This window comes from Solenopsis invicta, chromosome 4 (assembly GCF_016802725.1).
Source record: "Solenopsis invicta isolate M01_SB chromosome 4, UNIL_Sinv_3.0, whole genome shotgun sequence".
NCBI classification, from domain to species: Eukaryota; Metazoa; Arthropoda; class Insecta; order Hymenoptera; family Formicidae; genus Solenopsis; species Solenopsis invicta.
In genome coordinates this window covers 24682105-24699589 of record NC_052667.1, presented here as the reverse complement: position 1 = coordinate 24699589, position 17485 = coordinate 24682105, and the positions used below count along the sequence as shown (strand labels likewise).

Below are 17485 nucleotides of genomic sequence, written 5' to 3'. Positions count from 1 at the left end.
GAGAATGGAGGAGAGAGCGTGAATTATTAACCCGGCTTCCCGATAACACACATTAGCTCCGGCGTTTCTGCATCGAGTAATACGCGGCCTACGCGCCGTGAGTCGTGTGGGTTTCGCGAAAGATGCGCGGTAAACCGTTGGGGCCTTTACGCGGAAACGCGTACACAAATTAAAATCGACTCTCCGCGCAAACCCAAAGATAATAATAACAATTTACGTTGGGGGGAAAATGCGAATAATCCGCTTCTAGTGAAGTTTAACACGAGTCAATTAGTCATATCGGCTAAATATTAAGTAAAATATACCAAGCAGCCCCGAGCTCAAAGGGAATACGATCGGCTGCCGAATGGAGAAAGCGTCCGGCATCGATTAATCGATCAAAGACGGCCTCTCTCCCCCCCCTCCCCTCACTCCACTCCCCTCTTCCCACCCTCCCTGCCTCCACCCGCTCTACCCCGCTTGCTTTCCACGAGGCGCGCGTCTGACAACGACCATCTATTTCTACTTGCAGCGCTACGCTCGGCTTTCCATCTCCCGGGAACGAGGCATGAGCCCTGCGCGCGGTTTAGAGTCTTACGCCGCAATTCTACATCCTATAAACAACCGCCGGGAACTACTTGACGGTAGTCGTTATCCCGACGATGTTATTAACCCTTAATCGGTCTTCGTATATCTTGGCACGCGTCCCGGCAAAAATCACTTTCGGTCCCGTTCTTTCGGCCGTGACAGTTTGGCAGAACGCGCGCCGAGTGCACCGCGCGAAGTTTATCCTGCCTAATTTTACAATTCCGCGTGTGATCCCGCGTCATTATAATAAAAAAAAATTCTACACTGAGAGAAAATTTGTTTGAGTGAAAGGAGCGCCATAAAACCGAATATTTTGATGCAAGCATTCGTTCGTTCTGTTTAAGTAAAAATATTTACTTTTAAATAAGTATAGACATGTTACTTAAAATATTATTAAACTTGATTAAATTATTTTCTTAGATCTGATTATCTTGAATACAAAAATAATCCAATAGTAAATACTTTCTTAAAACTGCAGGAAGAATTATTTGATTAAAAATCATTTCTTCGTTTTATTCCTATTTTTAATTTGGCGTGTTATCTAATTTGAAGCCTCTATTCCGCGTTTCCGATTGGTTGTAAATTTGTTAATTTAATAGCTTTTAAATAGCTTAATATAAATAAATAATTGCATAATTATTAAATTAAATAATTCTATAATTAGTTAATTATTATAAATATGTATTAAATTTGTAAAAGAATCGCTGTTATGTCCTGGTTACATAAATATTTCATTTAAATAAAGAATGGTTACATCGGTCGGAAGCGAATCTTATAGTTCAATAATAATTTTCTAGGTAATTTATATACATTTACAAGTTCCTTTGAATTGCACGCCGCATGTGTGCCGGACTTTAAAACGTAGCCGTTAAGAACTAGAAATGTACTATCACAAATTAAATTGCTAATCGATTTAATAATTTCGATGCTTACAAGCATTTCTGCGATTCTCCCTTTCTTTCCCGAAAAGAATTTAATTACAAAATAAATACACAGGAAAAACAAGTTTACCGTAGTATCTAAAAATTTAATTAGATACAGATCAGAAAATTAATTTTATCTTGAACTATCAAAATAATTATATAAGACATCGAAGCATGATGATCCTGCTGCAAAAACTTTTGGCATTCTGACAATTAGCTTAAATGTCCAGTTTATATTTTTTAATTCTCTCAACATAATTATTTTCAGACCTGTATTTCAGCAAAATCGTTCTCTTCGAGTATTTCAATTAAGAATTGAAATATTTTAATTAAGTAATTTTTTAATTGACTACAAGTAAATAAATTTATTAGATCCCACCAAGCAAATTTTTTTTTTTCGTGTAAAAGATGTTTAGAATTCTTTTGTTTTAAAATATTCTTCCTCCGAGTGTACATACACGCGCCGTTAAAAGATGTTAAAAGGACAAGCGTAAGAAATACGCTTTTCATAACGCACTAAATTACATAGGTATTATTTCGTCGCGCAAAAAATCAATTTCTATTCTCGTATTCTTCAAGATATTCGTGCGAGATGTAACGATAGCATCAATGTTAACATTGGACGGGAGTTGTGGAGAAGCAGAAGTTTAATACCAGCCTAGATATGAATCAGTGTTTCTCTAGCTCACAAACTTTCCTCACCCTAATATGCAAATTTATTACTCTTTTCCGAATAACGTCGCATTTTCAGCGCCGCGAGAATCATGTGTACATACAAGTGATGACAACGAATAAGAGGGAAGAGAGAGAGAAAGAGAGAGAGAGAGAGAGAGAAAATCCTTCCTCTGTTTCTTTCCCTCGCGTCACATGGTCCACAGTCATTTATATTTCTCCGCCGGTCATCGTCTATCATTACGTGTCAAAATTTGGCTTGACAGGGCCCAAGAGATCCATTTCGCCGGAAATTGCCGCGCGCGCTCTACGTCGGGACGCACTCATCCACGGTGCGTTCAAGTTTCATCGACAGCGGGGCGTACGGTGATCCGCCAAATATTTTGATGCCCCGCGACTGGCGGAAAAATAAACGGCAGCGGCCGTAGCTCCCCGTGTTAATACGCCGCGCCGCGCGGCCTCCTAGCTGACGAGAGAAAAGAGAACGCGCGTGCGGTGCGGAGCGGTTCAATACCGAATTCCTACCGTCGTCGGTAGCACCGAAATAACTTAACGGCCCCCTATTCAGCATTTCCTGTCCGGCACTCGAACGCACTTTTCTCCGTCCTCGTCGCCGTCGCCGTCGCCGTCGTTGCGCGCGCGAAGCTCGCACGTGCGTAATTATCGGCGACCCTCTATCGATTCGTTTCGGGCCGGTTTCGTCGTGATGAGCGAGCGGGCGAGCGAACGAGCGGACGGACGAGCGGCTGTCAAAGGTTGGGTATATTTCCTCGGCAAGTGAGTCTAGGTCACCCGTATATCGGGTCGATACCACGAAAGCGGGACAAAGGCGAGTCTTCGACTGTGCCTCACGCGTATTACAGTCGGAGCTGACCAGAAGCTGCTGTGCTGGCTCGCGTCGCACGGCAAGCGGCAAAAAAGCTCAGTCCCCGCGTCTCACCTTGCTCTTTTCGGAAGAGGGGAGAGACGGCGGGAGCGAGGGCGGAGAAGAAAAGGGAGGGAGCGAGAGGTAAGAGAGAGAGAAGAAGCCACCCTCGAGAGACCTCGCACCCTCGCGGAGGGATTTGTGCCACCGGAATGCCTCCAACGAGAGGACCTCACTGGTGGTGCATGCACGCGACGCGAAGGCGTGGAGAACCGTGGATCGCGCCCACGTGAGACACGCGATGCACGCGTGCAAATTGGCCGACGTCCGTCGCGTCGGTCGGGACGACGGGGTCGGTCCCGCGTGCGCGAACCCCTTACGCGATTGAGCGTAGAGGTCGATCGCGAGGAATGGGAGAAAGAGAGGGAAGGAGGGAGGGAGGGTCGTCTACTCGACCGAGCGGATTTTAAAGATGTGGTCTCTGAGAGAGGAGATGCCGCTGGGGGTTACGCGTTTCCGGTGTAAAACCGCGAATGGAAAATTTCTAAAACATAGCGTATCGATTAACTTTCTCTCTCTCTGTCTCTCTTATGGTCAGCGTTTCACGTTTGCGCCGCGTGACCAGTCGAGGTTTCGGGAGGTACAAGGGTGCTCCGTCACTCGTCGCTCGGCGACGAGCAGGAAGGATCTCGCGCGGGAGATCGTGAGAGCGGACGAACGACGACGACGACGACGACGACGACGACGACGACGACGACTACGAGCACTCCAGGGATGATCAGCAGCGCGACGAGCGGATTTCGCGGGTCGCGGCGGCGGCAGTAGCGACGGCGGAAGTCTCATCAGCGGCAGCAGCATGTCTCGTGGCGGCCGCACACACGATCGGTTTACATCCCTAATCGAAAGTCGGTTTCCCCCGACAATGCGCCTGCCCGATCCCGGGGCACGCGTCATGCAGGAGACTCACTCTCCCTCTCTTTCTCTCTTCGGTTCCGTCTCTCGCTCCCTCTTAGAGTCCGCTGGCAGGTCTGCTGGCACTCCCGAAATAATGTTCGGAAGAACGGCACAGCGCGCAGGAGAGAGGAACGCAGACGGCGGAGAGGGGTGGCGCACACGAGCGGGAGGCAGGGAGACGTGCGCCGAGGGGAGCAAACTATGATATCCAGAGGAGGAAGATGAGAAAGGAGAGCGGAACAAGAAACGCCCGGATCGAGCGCGTTACATAATTTTCGTAACTCTCCACGGAGAGAAGCGGAGAGGGCGACGTGGGAGGCTGGTGGGGATGGGGAGTGGACGATGGTCTACGACGACGAGGAGCTGTGCTGCCCCGAGATGTCCCGTGCGAGAGCGAGAGAAAGAGAGAGGGGGGGAGGGGGGTAGAAGGAAAAAAAGAAAGAGAGAGCGATCGACGGAGCGAGAAGGGTACGTGCGCACACGTATGCGACTATACGTGTGCGCGAATAGGTAAATGGATGGATGGATAAATGGCACGGGGGAGATAGTAAAGAGGGGATGCGCGAGGAGCAGAGAAAAAGGAGAAGAGGGAGAAAGAGAAGAGTAAACACAGCTAAATAGAGAGATTGCGAGAGAGGAACAAATATATTTAAATGGAAAGAAAACAAGAGAGAGAGAGAGAGAGAGAGAGATATGGAAAGGGTGAAAGGAGAGGGATGAGAGAAGGGGGAGGTGGAAATAGTGGAGGCTCGTGTCCTGGTGGGCGGAATGGCGAATCAATCCTCGACGAGGGGAAGGAGCGTATGAGGGTGAGGAGAAGGAGGTGCAAGAGGGGGATAATGATGAAGAGGAGGAGAAGAAGGAGGTGGAGGAGGAGGTGGTGGTGAAGGGGTGGGTGGCGACGGCAGTGTGGCGACATACTACTCACCGTGGACGGTGGCAGCAAGATGTCTGCGCGGTGTCTCTTCTTCCTCGACGGTGGCAAGAGAGAGGAAAACCCGATGTCACATACGCCGCTTCATCGGGCCACTGTGCTGCCGCTTAATACCACTCCGCGCGATGCTCCTCGCCCGCCTTCTTCACCTTCTGCCACTAAAAATAAACTCGCTCGCTGTGCCGTGCGCTCCTCTGGCTGCCCCCGCGCGCGCGCTCGCGAACACTCTCCCTCCCTCCACTCACGCACACTCTCTCTCTCTTTCTATCCTTCTCTTTCGCTCTCTCTCTCTCTCTCTCTCTCTCTCTCTCACTCTTTCTCTCGTTCTTTCCCTCTTTCTCTCTCTCACTCTTTCTCTCGTTCGCGCCTCACGTCTTGTAACGCGACCGACACATTTATCCGCGCTTTCAGGCCGCTCTCTCGGACATTCTCGCGCACCTCTCGCGCTCCACGACCGACCAACCGCTCGATTCCCTAGAATCGAGGAGGTGGCACTGTGTCGCCACTCGCCGCCGCTTGTCGCCGCTGCCACCACCGCCACCGCCACCACCACCATCACCGCCGCCGCCGCCGCCGCCGCCGCCGCCGCCGCCGCCGCCGCCGCCGCCGCCACCGCCGCCGCCGCCGCCGCCGCCACCACCTCCACCGCAGCCGTGCTGGATGGTGAGGACGGCGGCGCGCCGATGGCGATTCGATGTACGGAGCGGCAGCTGGGAGAGATGTCGACTCGCCGGGGTCGCGACAGATTCCTCCGAGGCGGAGGTGGCGAGAAGGGGAGAGCGAGGGCGAACGAGAGAAAATCGGAGCATACAGCACTCTCCGATGGAGAATTACAAAAACAGAGAGAGAGAGAGAGAGAGAGAGAGAGGAGGGGGAGGAAGAGGGACTGGCGATGCACGATAGCGAGGCAAAGAGACAACAGGAAGCCGAAGGGAAACACGCACGCACTCGGGGCGGATTGTCTGTTTTTCGTATTCCGCGCGCGATAGGGATGGATAGACGGACGGACTGACAGACAGACTCACGCACGCACGCACGCAAGCACGCACGCACGTTCTTACCCCCGAGGGGTGCCACTGTCGTTACTCGTACCGAGAGCGCGGGACTGTCGCGCTCGCGGCGCTCTTCAGTTCCTCGTGGTCTCGTCGGCCCTTCCTCCCACCCTTCTACTACTGGTGGTATCGACTGCGCCGGCGGCAGCGGCAGCGGCAGCGACGGTGACGACGACGACGACGGCGACGACGACGGCGGTTCTCGACGACGACGACGACGACGACGGCGGCGGCGGCGACGGCGGCGGTGCGGGGCGGCCTTTTCTCCTTGATGCCTCTTTTCATATAGGCAAGGCAACCGCAGCACCTATCACCGCTACTACTACCTGATGGTAGCTCCCGGTGGTAGCGCGCGTTACCGCTGTTGGTAGCGACCGGCGAACCGCGACGACGGCATCCGCGCATCGACGACGAGCGATGATGACGACGAGCGGACGGGAGAGAGACTAGGAGACGAGGACACGACTACACCGCGACGACGACAACGATTATACTCCGGTTAGCTCGCTTCCCGCTGCCACTGCTGGCCCGCCTCTGCCTCACTGCTCCGGCTGTGCCGCCGATTGTGCGCGCGCACCTTTGCATACACGTATGTATGTACGTATACAACGGGTCTGCTGTTCGTCTATTTCTCTCCTTCTCTCTCTCTTTCTCTCTCTCTCTCTCTTTCCTTCGTTTCGCGCGCGCGCTTTTGTGTGTATGTGAGTGTCACAAGCGCGACCGCGCGAGCTGATTACGTGTATGCGTCGTCGCGTGTCGAAGGCGGACGGTGAGGAGCACGAGAGGAAGAAAGAGAGGGAGAAACCGGCGAAGAACGAACGAAAGGTAGACAGAGTCAAAGCCGTAACTAGACAAGGGCAACAGGAGTGCGTTCCAAAATTCTCAAAGTTACTCTGTCCAACGAGTAGAATTTTGGAACGTACCCCAGAGCCCATGGCCCAGGACGAACAGGAAGTTTCAAGATATGAAACTGATCAAAAATTTGTCAAATATAATATTTCCAAATTTTTAATTTCATTCTTTAATTTTTAATTTTGCTCTTAAGTTTGAACCCTCGACACTAATACAAAACATTACAAAACATTTTGTGTTCAACAGAAAAAAGTAGCTTTGCAATTGTTGTAAGATTCTTTATTGGTTTATACATATACAATTAGGGATTTGAAAATACAGGCAAATTTTTAATTTTGAGTTATTCTGTCTCAAATTCGGACTCGTTCAAAAAAGTGAAAAACGTTTCGAGTCAAACAATTTTATTTTGGAATATTGGAAAAGTGTATCAGAATTTTTTCCAAATTTTTAGAATCCCAAAGTCCTTTAAAAAACACTGTCAGACAGTGAGTCGGTTGAACTATGAAAAAAACATTGGATCACGGAAGATTAAAATCCGACAGGATCTAAAGGCAAGATTCAATTAAATTAAAGAATTTTACAGAATCCTGCAAAACTGCTTTTTATGCTGATCGCAACCATTTAAATCGGAACTTTGTTTAATATTTTACTCTTCATAACTGGATTATTTATTCATATTCAAATAACATTAATAGCTGTCCGATTATTTTTCATTTTGTATAAGAGAAATTTTAGCAAATAAAAATTAAGAATTATTTACGATTGAGATTAATGAACAAGAGAACGATTCATCCAATCTTTCTAAAATTTTAATTGAATATGATATCATTAAAAATATTTTAATTATGATGATGTAATCGATGAATTTGCTAAAATAAAAGCCAGAAAAATAAAACTAAAGATAACTATTTTTATTTATATAGGAAAGAATTGCTACACGCCTAATCAGTCTCCTAAAAATCGTACCTTATTAATATATTATATTTTTATTTAATATAAGCAATATTTAGCGACAAAAATAAATGAGAAATAAGTAAGACAAATTAAATAGGTTACATTTTGTGTGTACTAATTACACTTTTAAAAAATCAGGTACAATTTTACATGTAATCAATTTATATAGCTAATAATGTAACCACATGCAATTTTATATTAAATTTTTATAATTTTATAGAATAAAGTTACATATTTTACATTCATTATTATATATATATATTTTGAATTGTTATGATGATTAAATCTGTATGTTTTTTAAATCTTTTTTAAATTGTATTATAATCATATCACAAATTTTATTATAAGTGTTTTATTATAAAATAAGGTAATAGTAAAATTAATAATTGATGAATAAAATATATCAATTAAAAAGATTAATTCAAGCTAGTTGTATTTCGACGTTTTTACCTTTTTATCATTTATTAAATATTTAAATCTTTTCTATAAATTATCAATAAAATATGTATCAATTTGTTATTGGTGAAAGGTTAAACATTGTGGTAATAGAAATTTGAACATTAAGCTATAATTTCCCATGTTAATTTGTGTACAAATTAATATCATACCAAATGGAAAATATAAATAAACAAATAATTTAAGTTAATGTACGACAATTTTCTTTCATATTATTACATATGTGAATAATATGTTATATTTGTGTATATAATAGTTAATTAAAGTATTTTTTATAAACAATTTAAACTAATACACTTTATCGTATTTGCTTTATTATTATTTCTCTCCTAAAAAATGTAAGGATCTAAAAGTAAAACTTTGCAAGGCACATGAAAAGCTAGTTACGGCTCTGGACGGAGAGAAGGGGAACGAGACGGACAGGAAGAGGAAGGAAAGAAAAGGAAGGAAATGAAAGACGGAGAAAAGAAGCAAGAAACGTGGATAGAAAATCAAGTAGCTAAGCAGGTCTCAGGGGGGTCACTGGGAGGTCTCTCTCTATTCGAGATAGGGTGCTATCTCGAGTCTCTATTCGAGTCTGTCTAATCCATGCTGTCAACGGTACAGCGGTCGCCGTTAGACTGCCGTACCTAAATCGGGGAGAGTCATGCACAGACGCACACATACACATGTAAAATAACTCTCGCATCTCTCTCACTCCTTCCCGCCCTCCTATCCACCTCCCATGCACCCGCTCCGAACCTTGTGACCCACTACCCTCGTCATCGCGTCCGCCACCCTGGGACAAGTTTCAAGAACGCGGTTTTGCGGTTTCTCCGCCCGACGCCTGTACCCGCTGCGCGCGGTTAACGGCTCAACAACAATGAATACCGCGCCTCTCCGAAATAGCCGTACTTCATTCACAGGCCGGCCGATACCGTTGTACTTCGGCTTTATTCTGCCACGCGTAGCTTTTAGAGATCGTTGACCGTGATTAGGTGCGATACTGTGTCGCGTACTCCAATCCGCCGTTAAAACGCACGCATCTTCGTTTACGTTGCTTCATGTTTTATTTTCACGCATCTCGTCTTGTGACTTTTTGCGAGTGTTATTTGACAAAAATGTCGACAAAATCGTTCTTTCGCGAGATGACTCTTCAATTCTTCCAACTTCGATTTGAAAATACTTTCCAAACGCGTCTCGTTTCTCTCCCTCTATCCTTTTCTATAATCTTTCTCCTAATTATATAATTACTTATTGCGTCGCTTCTTATCGCGGTGTTTAGAGTCCAAGAAATCGCACTGCTGATGATCGAGTCAACGCGGTGATGCAGTGTCAAAAGGACGCGTGCATCTCGATAAGCGGTAAACACCGGACTGAAGTGAAGCGCCTATAAATTCAAATTTTAAAAGGACGATACTCCGTAGGCTGTGATTGGCCGAGCCGCCATTACGCGGGCGTGATTGAACAGCAAGGGATTCAGCCGGTCACGATTGGCGCGCAACCTCTGCGCGTCGCGAATGAACGGCGGATCGAAAACGCGATCACCAAATCAATATTACCAATTTAGCATTATTTATTTATCGATAGATCTAGCTTAATTACATAACAATTATAATTAACAGGTCAATTAAGTTAACCGGAGGTTGGAAAACTGATCCTAAGCAATCAAAATTTTAAGAAAATTTCCAGTAATGTATTTAAGGGTTAATAAATATCTATAATAATTATACAGTTACTTAATAATTTTAATAATAACTCAATTATGCAGTTGTTATTGTTAAAATGTTTCTTCAAATATAGTAATTTCTGTGCCGATTGGCTGCCCTGATTAGACAGAAAAAATAGCGCCGCTAAGGGCCACTTTCACCAACGCCGATTAACTTAATCGTTGATTAGTCTATCCGAATTGACCAATCGCATTTGTCGTTTTTACTTAACGACAAATACGATTGGTCAATTCCGATAGACTAATCAGCGATTAAGTTAATCGGCGTTGGTGCAAGTGGCCCTAAGTAGCAGGACTACGGTCGGTATTTTAAGATCGTCTTAAGTAATAACTTAAAATGCTAATACGACTAATTCTGATTGGTTAATGACATCTTAAGATAATGCTCAAGACGATCTTAAATATAAGAATCGATTATGAATACCGACATATGGATCTCTTTTACCAATCTTCGGTAAAGCAATTCGACCAGTTAGTCCATTAAAATTGACCAATCCCATTACCTGTTGTGTGAAATGACAAATGTGACAGATCATTTCAAGGGTGTATTCCGAAAGTTCTATTGAAAATAGTTTTTTTAATCATAAAGTTGGTAGCACTGTAACTAACTACGCTGTGTTTCCGTAATGTAAGTTAAATTTGTGATTATCGTTGGCTTGCAAAGATCAGCAGAGAGGTTAGTTTAATTTCTTGTATTTTAATTATTTATAAAATAATTGTCATTATGTATTATTGATTAAAATATTATTTACTGACAATAATTTTGATTTTAAAATAGGAATTGAAGAGCACAAGAACTTCCAAAGACTGAAAATTATTAACAGCAAAGTTTGTTTGTAGGATAAATTTTTTGATATTGCCAATATTGATATTATTTTTTTATAATCTTACACTTATTTAATTTTGTATGAAATAAATATGAAATTATATTATAATTATATTTAATAAAACAGTCTAACATTTGTAAGCATACCAACTAAGCCTCTCCATCTACTTAAACAGAATAAATTTTATCATGCACTCATAGTGCACACAAATGGATATAATCTAATTTACTTACAATTAATAATTAAAAATTAATTAAAACTTGCGATTTTTAGCTTTACGGAATTTTTGGAAATCTATAATGTTTGTTTAATTCCTATTTTAAAATAAAAATTATTGTTAGTAAATATTATTTTAATAATACATGATTAAAATTATTTTAATAAATAATACGTCATTAAAATAATTTTATAAATAATTAAATTACAAGAAATTAAAACTATAATCTTCTCCGATGGTCTCTGCAAGCTAATGAAATCACAAACTCAACTTTTATTACGGAACACAGCCTAGTTAGTTACAGTGTTACCAACTTTATTATTAAAAGGGATATTTTTGATAGAACTTTCGGAATACACCCCCAATGGGTTAGCTGGTTGGTTAATTAAACGAAGATAGGTGAAAGAGGCCCTATGTTATGATCCTCTTCTCTTTTCTCGAGCGATCGTCGTGGTGTGCACATCTCGAAACAGCGTTACAGAGCGTTAGAAGTATATATGTGCGAAAGGGATTCAATTGGGTAAGTTAAAGCGCGCGCATCTTATTTTTGTAATAATTTTTTTTTTTTAATTTTTGGAGCGTACTAAACAAGAGATCTGCGAACGCCTGCAGTTTTTTGTATTAAATAAATTCACTTTTATAACGAGAAACATCATGACACGTCATCATTATTAAGCAAGCTCATTCTTTGTTTCTCTTGAATTTCTTGATCAAATTCCAACAATTACTTGTACTTATATTAATTAAAAAATTTTTTAATAGATTTCTTTTGACAACTTTTGATTGGTTTGCAGATACTTTTCGTGGCTTCTGACAAGTTTAAATCTACTGCCTGTTGTTATTCCCTGTTGTTGTTACCTGTGCTTTTCATTATGCAATAGGCTTAAAAGCACAGACAATAGGAACAGGGAATAACACAGGCAACAAATTTCAACTTATGAGAAATCGTGTATCAATGCACAATAAAAAATATAGGAACCCCGAAACAGGCAATAGGAATAGAATTTTCGACGTGTTGGATTTGAGTTCTAAGAAACCGGTTTCCTATTATGCGTGTCGAAAATATGATACAAGCAATGATACTGACGCATGCGCAGAGAGGACGAATATTTCTTGTATAGCTTTCTCTCTCGCACACACTGAGCACGTTCAGCAGACAACAGTTGAGTGAGCACTTGCTGTTATTGGTGTTTTCTTCTAGATCTAAAGATCTGATTGGAAGATCTAGAAGAATACCTCAATATGTGAGTGCTAAACGCGTCCACTTTTGATGCCATCATTCCTCCTCCATATCTGTAGGTTTGTCGCGTCGCATGCTCCAACATACACCAACGTGCTCCAATGCATTTGTAGTAAACGTTTTGGAGCACATTGAAATATATTGAAGCGTGTGACGCGAACAAACCTTACATACTCTAGGCTCATAGCGCTAGTCACAGCGCTGTAAGCATTATCCTTGTTGTTCATCAAATATTAAACAAGAACAAATGTATTGCGCAGGTGCGCCACAGCAAACGCAACCTATGTGCTCTGCGCGACCCGTGATCGAACAGCGATTGCTGTGGCTGATGTTGTTATGGTTAGGTTAGGCTAGGAAAGGAAAGTGCTCGTTTCTAGGGTAAGATAATTGAATGAGCGTTGTAAATTCTTAAAAAGAAGAAACTACGCGCGACTGAACGAGATAGTCGAATATCGCTGTCATCCTAGTCTTTTTTTTTTCTCGCTAATACGCGACATCGATGTCCCGCCAAAACACTGACGTTCGTGACAAAACACAGTCCGCGCGCGTCGCATCTATTCCAGTTTTGACCTGTTTTTTTTTTCTTGCTGAAAACATTTATATTATTTTATAGAAGGTGCTTTCCTTTCCTCTTTTAATGGACTTTGGTCGTTTTATCGTTTTCTAGATAGCGTTGCTGAGATTGGCGCTTTAGTGGGCAGTAATTGACAGATTTATGACTTGCACACGGTTTGTCGTGTCGTGACGTTTATGAGGCAAAGATGGTCACCGTGCAAGATATCGGTCTGCAGCTTACAAAGCCAGTGAGAGAGTTAGCACAATGGAACTTTCCCTTCTCAGAGGTATGTCCATGATAAAACTATTGCATACGCTATGATGGCAACAAACGATGAAAATAAAATCTCTCCTGTTGCAGACACTGGAACAATATTGCTCCTTATTCAATACGACGTGCAATAAGAGTTTCGGTGAAGCTGGACTTGTCCTGCAAAACTCTACGGCAGTGTATGTCCATAGAATCGAGTCTCTGTGGACTAAAACTGAAAATTGTAGAAATGTATTATCAACTCACGAGTAAGTGATTTTTCACAATTTCTAGAATAATTTTCCAGTTCTTTACTTCATACGATTGGGTTGTTTAACGTCTGAATTAGTTCTCATCTTTTGCAAGTATAAGAAGTTATTGTGGAAGTACCCAATTTTTTCATGTAATATAAAAATTTCATGAAATTTTGAAAATGAGTTTACAATTAATGTAAAAATGTTGGTATTTCTGAATTTTTTCAATTTTTATATAGTTTATTTTAAATATCTTTATACAATAGCATTGAATCTTATCGGAAAGAGAATTTTAAGTCATTTACTCACAAACAAAATATAAGAATTTTAAAAAATTATAGTTATAAGAAAAAATGGAGTTTATAAAGAAAAATGTTACAATTAAAGCATGACATTTCACTGTAATCTTTATGTGAAAGTATGAAATGCTCATGAATTTATATAATTCTCTTTAAATATGACTAATAAAAATGTGGCAATGTTGCTTGGTACTATAAAATCATTATAAACAATTTTTTCCACATTAATATTTATTGATATTGTACAGAAAATATTTTGAAATAATAAATTATAGTTTTTAGTCTTTAAATTTTGTTCATTATTTATTATTTTAAAAATGGCAATATCAAAAGCTTTTGTATTAAAAGATACGTATCACTTTTCTCTATTTTTTTTAAATAGAAAATCTTTTTAATTGATTCTTTACATATTTTAATATCTTTAGAAAGTATGCAAAATTTTGTATTACAATTAGTTACAATGCTCTTAATATTTTAAAGAAAAATAATATGCATTATATGAATGACTTAATCGTGTGTATTAAAAATTAAGCTATTGTTTGAAACTCAGAACTTGATCGGTTCAGCCGTTACTGAGATCTGATAATCTTGTATGCTTGGAACTCGCTGACTCGCGTAAAAGAGGCTCGGTCTGTCTTTGCTTCGCGTGTCACTTTGACGCGAGACGCATTTGTGCTTTTTGATTAATATAAAAAGAATTTATAATAGGAAAGAAAATCTTTTAGTCATTATCATTAAGTTTATCATTAATTAATTAAAAATTACTATTTTGAATTGATACATACAATATTATTTCTTTCAGTCAAGAAGAGGCTTCAAAAAATCCCACCAAGAAAAGAGACAGAAAGACTGACATGTTCTTGCACGAGTTTAAAACTGTCAACTTTGCAGCAGAAGTAGATAAGAATATCGATATTAAGAAAAATATAGTACATGATAACATTAAATCTAAAAGTCGTCGATTTCCTCAGTTAGAAAAGACAATCGCACAGCATGTTTCTATCGACATTTACGATGTAAATGGGGAAGTTATTGGCAAGAAATATGATTTTCGGTGAGTAAATAGATTTTATTTTTGTGATAGCGTTCTAAACTTTGTACTCGGGTAAGCTGATCGCATATAATATTTTATAGATGCAATCAAAATATAAGTATGGACGGTATATTGGTTGACGAATTTGCGCCTCGAGGTATGCGATTGATTGTACAAATAAATTTGTGATTTAACCGAATATTTTTTAGAATTATTTGCGTTTCAGATTTTTGTTGTGGCAACGACAAAGAGAAATCTCCGTTGAATTGTTCGTACGGACTTTGTGACACGTCAACAGCAGATTCTATCCTACACGACGACAATAATGAAAACAACTCGGATGTCGAATCCGAGAGAGACGACAATTCGCCAGAAGAGATATCTGATTTAACCACATCGTCCGAAACGAACCAACAAAATCTCTCTTTAACTAAAGATGCCGAGACTGATACAATGAATGTTTCAAGCAATAGTTATCTTGACGTGACTTCCAATACTCCGAGTCAGTCGTGTCGAAATACACCAATAAATTCGTCGATAATAACTAATATCGAAAATACCATTTTATCGAATAATAATGATTTCGAGGATCAGTGCTTGAACAATAATATCAATGAAAGTATAGACGCCGGCAGTTTATTAGATAGTCCGCCCGAGTCGGTGAATTCGAAAGGAAGAAGGTATTGTATTTTTATTTATAGCGCTTCTACTTAATGCGATAAATCTGCTGGAGTTTTGAAAATGTTGATATTTTAGAACCTCATCGACGGACGATCCAACATCGTTGAATGATACAAATGGAGATCTAATGAGAACAAAATCACTCACCAATTCTGTAATAAATACTCCCCCTCTAAATGATAGTAAAAAAAACAAATCGCAGCAACGTTCCACTTTAAAACCCACCCCAAAACTGGTATGTTATATTATAATTTTATTGCCTTAACGACGTTTCGTTCTGGTAATATTTTTGAATTATTTACAGTTGAAACGAAAGGTACTTATGTGTAAAAAACAGCAAAATGTAACAAAAAAAAATTTTCTGCACAGTTTAGAAAATTCACATCATTTACAAAGAGGTAAATCCACCATAATCTATCTTAAAATCGTCCGTTGTCAATCTATCGATTTGTACTAAACGACTCATCTTTCAGATAGACCAAGAATGTTTAAGGCAACGCAACGTTTCTGCATGAAGTATATACAAGAGTATGATCCTTTGCAATATAAAGAGGTGACGAATGCAGAGTTAGATTTTTTAGGATTTCAATTACACGTTACCACGAAACCGGATGTGCGTACCAACAAGGACATAACGACGAATGTCACTGATAATGTAATGACGAATATCAATGACAACGTAACGACGAATGGCAATGATAATGTAATGACGAATGTAAATGATAGCATAACGACGAATGCCAATGATAATGTAATAACGAACGTCGATGATAGCATAACGACAAATGCCAATGATAACGTAACGACTCCGATCGATGACGAGATATTTGAATTTCATAGTCCGAGCCCTATAAGCACATCGCCTCTACATGAAAGTTTCTGTGACGTTTGGTTTCGATCGGATTCGCCGCATTTCTCGTCGGTAAGTCGACCGATTATTTATAAGATTGATAAGAAAGGAAACGTAATCGTAAAGTGCTAACATAATGAATCGCAATTTTAGGAAACTGTCGACAAGTGGCACGAAATGATACAGCCCAAGTTACGTGACGCCGAGCGACGATCGACATTCTGTATTCGCGACTACGCGTCGCGAATTATAAAGACTCTGAAATCGAGTGGCCAACGAAAAATCAGTTTTGACGCTGTTATTCAGAAGGAACGCCCTTGCGAAGTGGCGAGATATTTTTTAGCGTCGTTGGATTTGGTAAGAGAAAGAAATACTAAAAGAAAGTAAAAATGTCACTAGACTAAATGGCTCTTACTTACTTACAGTGTCCCAAATATTGGAAATTTAATCTTAAATGTTTTTATTTTTAATTTATAAATTATATTACAATTATATTATTACAGAATGTATTTAGTTTTACTTAAATTCTTAAAGAATTACTTATTGTTATCATATTTCGTTAAAAGTAAGTCTTCAATTTTTTAATTAAGAAATAAGCTCGGATTTCCAGTATTCAGGACACTGTCAATAATTGGGTCATTGGGTTTATTTACCCTATCAGTTTCTAATGCGACTCATCCACAGGCCTCGAAGCAAAATGTAGACTTAAGTACAACTGAAGATCCCGAGCATAATATAGAAATCGCCCTACCCGAAGAGGATGGGCAGTGTTCTACCGACAGCCAAGCGGATTCACACGATTAACGTTAAGCAAACTTTTTAGTTTTAACAATTGTACAATAGACATTAATGTATAATATGTACTATATGTATAATATGTACATTAATGAAAATTCATTTATATGTACCTTTGTCAATCTTGGGAAGGGTCTCTGTACTGTGATATTATGCAGCTAATACAATTCTCTTAAAGGAGAGAAACTTTGCATATATTTGTGTATTAAATATTTTTTTTCGCAGGAGATATACCGACTCGTTTCTCTCTGTCTCTCGTTTCCGCCCCGATATCGTCGAGTTACAATTTATATGACGCATACGGAATAATAATTATGCGATTCATTGGAAATCTATACATCTCCACCAGGCGTGAAGTTCCGATTTAACTATCGTCGAGCGGTAATTCGCCGCCGGGCGCGTTGTAACGAGGCGTTGCGCGAAAGGGAGCCTGTTACAAGCCGCTGTAGCAGCGTGAAATCGATTTTTTTTTCACTTCCCTTTTTTTTAATTAAGACTAGAACGCGTCCCATTGACACGCGCTCGGGTGTGACTGTGGCGTTCGGAC

The 17485-nt window shown here is 40.8% G+C and overlaps 2 protein-coding genes across 19 annotated transcripts in view; one reads left to right on the top strand and one right to left on the bottom strand.

The window, feature by feature from the left end:
- The window catches only part of LOC105196571 (plasma membrane calcium-transporting ATPase 3), a 109595-nt gene extending 103098 nt beyond the window's left edge, over positions 1–6497 (bottom strand). For 5 of the 17 annotated variants that reach the window (XR_003269009.2, XR_003269010.2, XM_026137557.2 and 2 more), the window contains exon 1: positions 4910–5450. The gene's annotated coding sequence lies outside the window, so the exon portion shown is untranslated. Of the gene's footprint in view, positions 1–4909; positions 5453–5976; positions 6175–6293 lie in introns of those variants that run through there. The other 12 variants (XR_003269013.2, XM_026137551.2, XM_039448845.1 and 9 more) reach the window with 8 other exon arrangements.
- Positions 6498–11373: 4876 nt separating this feature from the next.
- Positions 11374–17167, top strand: LOC105200152 (myb-like protein D). 2 transcript variants are annotated; one of them, XM_011167577.3, is made up of 11 exons: positions 11374–11501; positions 12889–13063; positions 13138–13295; positions 14382–14633; positions 14714–14769; positions 14839–15292; positions 15369–15528; positions 15598–15691; positions 15767–16215; positions 16297–16500; positions 16828–17167. In XM_011167577.3, exons 2-11 carry the CDS (start codon positions 12983–12985, stop codon positions 16945–16947), a joined length of 2028 nt encoding a protein of 675 aa, XP_011165879.1. In that variant the 5' UTR covers positions 11374–11501; positions 12889–12982; the 3' UTR covers positions 16948–17167. The 2 variants fall into 2 exon arrangements, with proteins under 2 accessions (XP_011165879.1, XP_011165878.1); XM_011167576.3 differs by lacking the exon at positions 11374–11501 and adding an exon at positions 12313–12599.
- Positions 17168–17485: the final 318 nt, after the last annotated feature.

Excerpts from the sequence above, each read along its gene's own strand:
- LOC105200152 (XM_011167577.3), top strand. The coding sequence starts at position 12,983 with ATGGTCACCGTGCAAGATATCGGTCTGCAGCTTACAAAGCCAGTGAGA. Across the intron at positions 15,293-15,368 it reads GTGAATTCGAAAGGAAGAAG|AACCTCATCGACGGACGATC; the intron begins GTATTGTATTTT and ends TTGATATTTTAG. Across the intron at positions 16,501-16,827 it reads TTTTAGCGTCGTTGGATTTG|GCCTCGAAGCAAAATGTAGA; the intron begins GTAAGAGAAAGA and ends ACTCATCCACAG.